Source organism: Pecten maximus, unplaced genomic scaffold (genome assembly GCF_902652985.1).
Source record: "Pecten maximus unplaced genomic scaffold, xPecMax1.1, whole genome shotgun sequence".
Lineage (NCBI taxonomy): Eukaryota > Metazoa > Mollusca > Bivalvia > Pectinida > Pectinidae > Pecten > Pecten maximus.
The window spans coordinates 537-5018 of NW_022982261.1; the positions used below are offsets into that span (position 1 = coordinate 537).

General features: G+C 40.0%; 1 protein-coding gene and 1 long non-coding RNA gene across 2 annotated transcripts; one reads left to right on the forward strand and one right to left on the reverse strand.

Annotated features, from left to right (window-relative positions):
* Positions 1-313: 313 nt before the first annotated feature.
* LOC117320433 lies at positions 314-3606 on the forward strand. Its single transcript, XR_004531039.1, has 4 exons — positions 314-1226; positions 1347-1399; positions 2467-3275; positions 3541-3606. It is a non-coding gene; the product is annotated as an uncharacterized LOC117320433 (long non-coding RNA).
* Positions 3105-4411, reverse strand: LOC117320432 (cyclin-T-like). The gene is made up of 2 exons (XM_033875033.1): positions 4320-4411; positions 3105-4088 (listed from the first exon to the last, which is right to left on the reverse strand). Exons 1-2 carry the CDS (start codon positions 4375-4377, stop codon positions 3772-3774), a joined length of 375 nt encoding a protein of 124 aa, XP_033730924.1. The 5' UTR covers positions 4378-4411; the 3' UTR covers positions 3105-3771.
* Between the last annotated feature and the right edge of the window lie 71 nt (positions 4412-4482).

Genomic DNA, 4482 nt, shown 5'->3' on the forward strand with positions numbered 1-4482 from the left:
TACAATAACAGTTGGCAGAGAGTTCCAGTCATGACTATTATAATAATAATTGTAGAATAATTATATACCGATGTTTTACCCAGAGTTTAATACATTTCAGATATTTGGTGTGTACATGTATGTCCATCAGTCCATAATGTGCTAATTTAGTAGCTGAGTTTCGAGTTTTTTATGACTGCTCCTGGAGAGAACTTGAACTAATGAGAAGACCCAGTAAAATTACTTTTCCAGAGAATTATAAAAGTATTTTATGGGAATACCATTCCAGGTCCAACTACATTATGTAGATGCCAGGAAGAAAAATAAAGACCAGGCTGGAATGACTCGGAAGTTTCTTTAATGTGCATAATCCTGATATAAAAATCAATCCCAAACACAATCACACATGTAGACAGAAACTGGTATTTAGCATTTGAAAAGTATGATGATTATGAATATGATTTATTTCCATCTTTTAAGTATTCCAAATACTTTTCCTGTAACTTAAAAAGAGACTAGTTGATTGGTATGTGATGTTTAATATAGATCCTCCCATACTACAGCTTTTGTCATTACATCACATTCTAGATTTACCCAACACGCACACTATCACCTGATTTTCATTAGGATTAATAGGTCTGTCACTTGTCTTCTGTCGGTAAGATACTGTAGGAGTTCAGTACATTTCCACCAGGATTAACAGGTCTGTCGGTAAGTTACTGTAGGAGTTCAGTACATTTCCACCAGGATTAACAGGTCTGTCGGTAAGTTACTGTAGGAGTTCAGTACATTTCCACCAGGATTAACAGGACTGTCACTTGTCTTCTGTCGGTAAGTTACTGTAGGAGTTCAGTACATTTCCATCAGGATTAACAGGACTGTCGGTAAGTTACTGTAGGAGTTCAGTACATTTCCACCAGGATTAACAGGACTGTCGGTAAGATACTGTAGGAGTCCAGTACATTTCCACCAGGATTAACAGGACTGTCAGTAAGTTACTGTAGGATTTCAGTACATTTCCACCAGGATTAACAGGACTGTCGGTAAGTTACTGTAGGAGTTCAGTACATTTCCACCAGGATTAACAGGACTGTCGGTAAGTTACTGTAGGAGTTCAGTACATTTCCATCAGGATTAACAGGACTGTCGGTAAGTTACTGTAGGAGTTCAGTACATTTCCACCAGGATTAACAGGACTGTCGGTAAGTTACTGTAGGAGTTCAGTACATTTCCACCAGGATTAACAGGTCTGCCAGTAAGTTACTGTAGGAGTTCAGTACATTTCCATCAGGATTAACAGGACTGTCACTTGTCTTCTGTCGGTAAGTTACTGTAGAAGTTCAGTACATTTCCACCAGGATCAACAGGTCTGTCGGTAAGTTACTGTAGGAGTTCAGTACATTTCCATCAGGATTAACAGGTCTGTCACTTGTCTTCTGTCAGTAAGTTACTGTAGGAGTTCAGTACATTTCCATCAGGATTAACAGGACTGTTGGTAAGTTACTGTAGGAGTTCAGTACATTTCCACCAGGATTAACAGGACTGTCACTTGTCTTCTGTCGGTAAGTTACTGTAGGATTTCAGTACATTTCCACCGGGATTAACAGGACTGTCGGTAAGTTACTGTAGGAGTTCAGTACATTTCCACCAGGATTAACAGGTCTGTCGGTAAGTAATTACTGTAGGAGTCCAGTACATTTCCACCAGGATTAACAGGACTGTCGGTAAGTTACTGTAGGAGTTCAGTACATTTCCACCAGGATTAACAGGACTGTCGGTAAGTTACTGTAGGAGTTCAGTACATTTCCACCAGGATTAACAGGACTGTCGGTAAGTTACTGTAGGAGTTCAGTACATTTCCATCAGGATTAACAGCACTGTCACTTGTCTTCTGTCGGTAAGTTACTGTAGAAGTTCAGTACATTTCCACCAGGATCAACAGGTCTGTCGGTAAGTTACTGTAGGAGTTCAGTACATTTCCATCAGGATTAACAGGTCTGTCGGTAAGTAATTACTGTAGGAGTCCAGTACATTTCCACCAGGATTAACAGGACTGTCGGTAAGTTACTGTAGGAGTTCAGTACATTTCCACCAGGATTAACAGGACTGTCGGTAAGTAATTACTGTAGGAGTTCAGTACATTTCCATCAGGATTAACAGCACTGTCACTTGTCTTCTGTCGGTAAGTTACTGTAGAAGTTCAGTACATTTCCACCAGGATCAACAGGTCTGTCGGTAAGTTACTGTAGGAGTTCAGTACATTTCCATCAGGATTAACAGGTCTGTCACTTGTCTTCTGTCAGTAAGTTACTGCAGGAGTTCAGTACATTTCCACCAGGATTAACAGGACTGTCACCTGTCTTCTGTTGGGAAGTTACTGTAGGAGTTCAGTACATTTCCATCAGGATTAACAGGTCTGTCACCTGTCTTCTGTCGGTAGGTTACTGTAAATGTAGGAGTTCAGTACATTTCCACCAGGATTAACAGGTCTGTGGGTAAGTTACTGTAGGAGTTCAGTACATTTCCATCAGGATTAACAGGACTGTCAGTAAGTTACTATAGGAGTTCAGTACATTTCCACCAGGATTAACAGGACTGTTGGTAAGTTACTGTAGGAGTTCAGTACATTTCCACCAGGATTAACAGGACTGTCGGTAAGTTACTGTAGGAGTTCAGTACATTTCCATCAGGATTAACAGGACTGTCGGTAAGTTACTGTAGGAGTTCAGTACATTTCCACCAGGATTAACAGGACTGTCAGTAAGTTACTATAGGAGTTCAGTACATTTCCACCAGGATTAACAGGACTGTCGGTAAGTTACTGTAGGAGTTCAGTACATTTCCACCAGGATTAACAGGACTGTCGGTAAGTTACTATAGGAGTTCAGTACATTTCCACCAGGATTAACAGGACTGTCGGTAAGTTACTGTAGGAGTTCAGTACATTTCCACCAGGATTAACAGGACTGTTGGTAAGTTACTGTAGGTGTTCAGTACATTTCCACCAGGATTAACAGGACTGTCGGTAAGTTACTGTAGGAGTTCAGTACATTTCCACCAGGATTAACAGGACTGTCGGTAAGTTACTGTAGGAGTTCAGTACATTTCCATCAGGATTAACAGGACTGTCGGTAAGTTACTGTAGGAGTTCAGTACATTTCCACCAGGATTAACAGGACTGTCGGTAAGTTACTGTAGGATTTCAGTACATTTCCACCAGGATTAACAGGACTGTCACTTGTCTTCTGTCAGTAAGTTACTGTAGGAGTTCAGTACATTTCCATCAGGATTAACAGGTCTGTCGGTAAGTTACTGTAGGAGTTCAGTACATTTCCACCAGGATTAACAGGTCTGTCGGTAAGTTACTGTAGGAGTTCAGTACATTTACATCAGGATTAACAGGACTGTCGGTAAGTTACTGTAGGAGTTCAGTACATTTCCACCAGGATTAACAGGACTGTCGGTAAGTTACTGTAGGAGTTCAGTACATTTCCACCAGGATTAACAGGACTGTCGGTAAGTTACTGTAGGAGTCCAGTACATTTCCACCAGGATTAACAGGACTGTCACTTGTCTTCTGTCAGTAAGTTACTGTAGGAGTTCAGTACATTTCCACCAGGATTAACAGAACAGTCACTTGTCTTCTGTTGGTAAGTTACTGTAGGAGTTCAGTACAGGGACTGGCCATTCAGATATTCTTAACATAAGAAAATGAATAGCTGTGATAAAACTCCTTTGTATAAAGTTGCTTCACAATCCATACTTGCATGGTCACTGATTTTGACAAGTTCTTCATATGATCTCAAACTCTGGTGAACTTGGAGGGTCAAGTTTCACTATAGGAGAGTTGACAGTACTTGTCTCTGAGCTGTAATGTCCTCCGGCGTCCTTAGGCCGGTCTGATGACTCACGATCACGTTCTGGTTTATCATGTTTGTGTTTATGCTTATGTTTGTGTTTGTTTTTCTTCTTCTTTTTCTTTGACTTGTGTGATTTGCTAGATGAAGGATCGTCTGGGTTAGTTTGCATTGACACTTCTCCTCCAGAGGTTTGAGATCCTGGCAGCAATCCAGCAAATGACATCGGAGGTTTGCTCCCCCCTTTTGTCTCTGAAAATGATCCATAATTACACACAATTCAATAACTGTTTGAAATCAAATACCACAAACAGAGGAATGCATAGGCAAGAACTAAAAAATATTTTTATATTTTAATAATTTTTTTTTTTTTAAATAATAAATGAAATTTAATTGTAGTGTGACATAACATGCACCCGATTTGTTCTTATTACATACAACAATATATCCTAAACAAGTAGAAAGTTGATATTGTTTACATACCATTGCTGTAGTGGATGGGAGATGAGGAATCCTCACTAAGACGACCTATCGTATCCATGGATACAGAGCCACCAGTCTGGGGAGGGGGAATAGATGACCCACCGTTTTTTTTGAGAACGATTTTCCTACAAAAGCCTTTTAACGTACAAATGTAATTTTTCCT

What these genes read in the sequence shown, in the direction of transcription:
- LOC117320432 (XM_033875033.1), bottom strand. Translation starts at nt 4,377, where the DNA reads ATGGATACGATAGGTCGTCTTAGTGAGGATTCCTCATCTCCCATCCAC. An exon ending in TCCCATCCACTACAGCAATG is followed by an intron (nt 4,089 to 4,319) that starts GTATGTAAACAA and finishes GATCATTTTCAG; the next exon opens with AGACAAAAGGGGGGAGCAAA.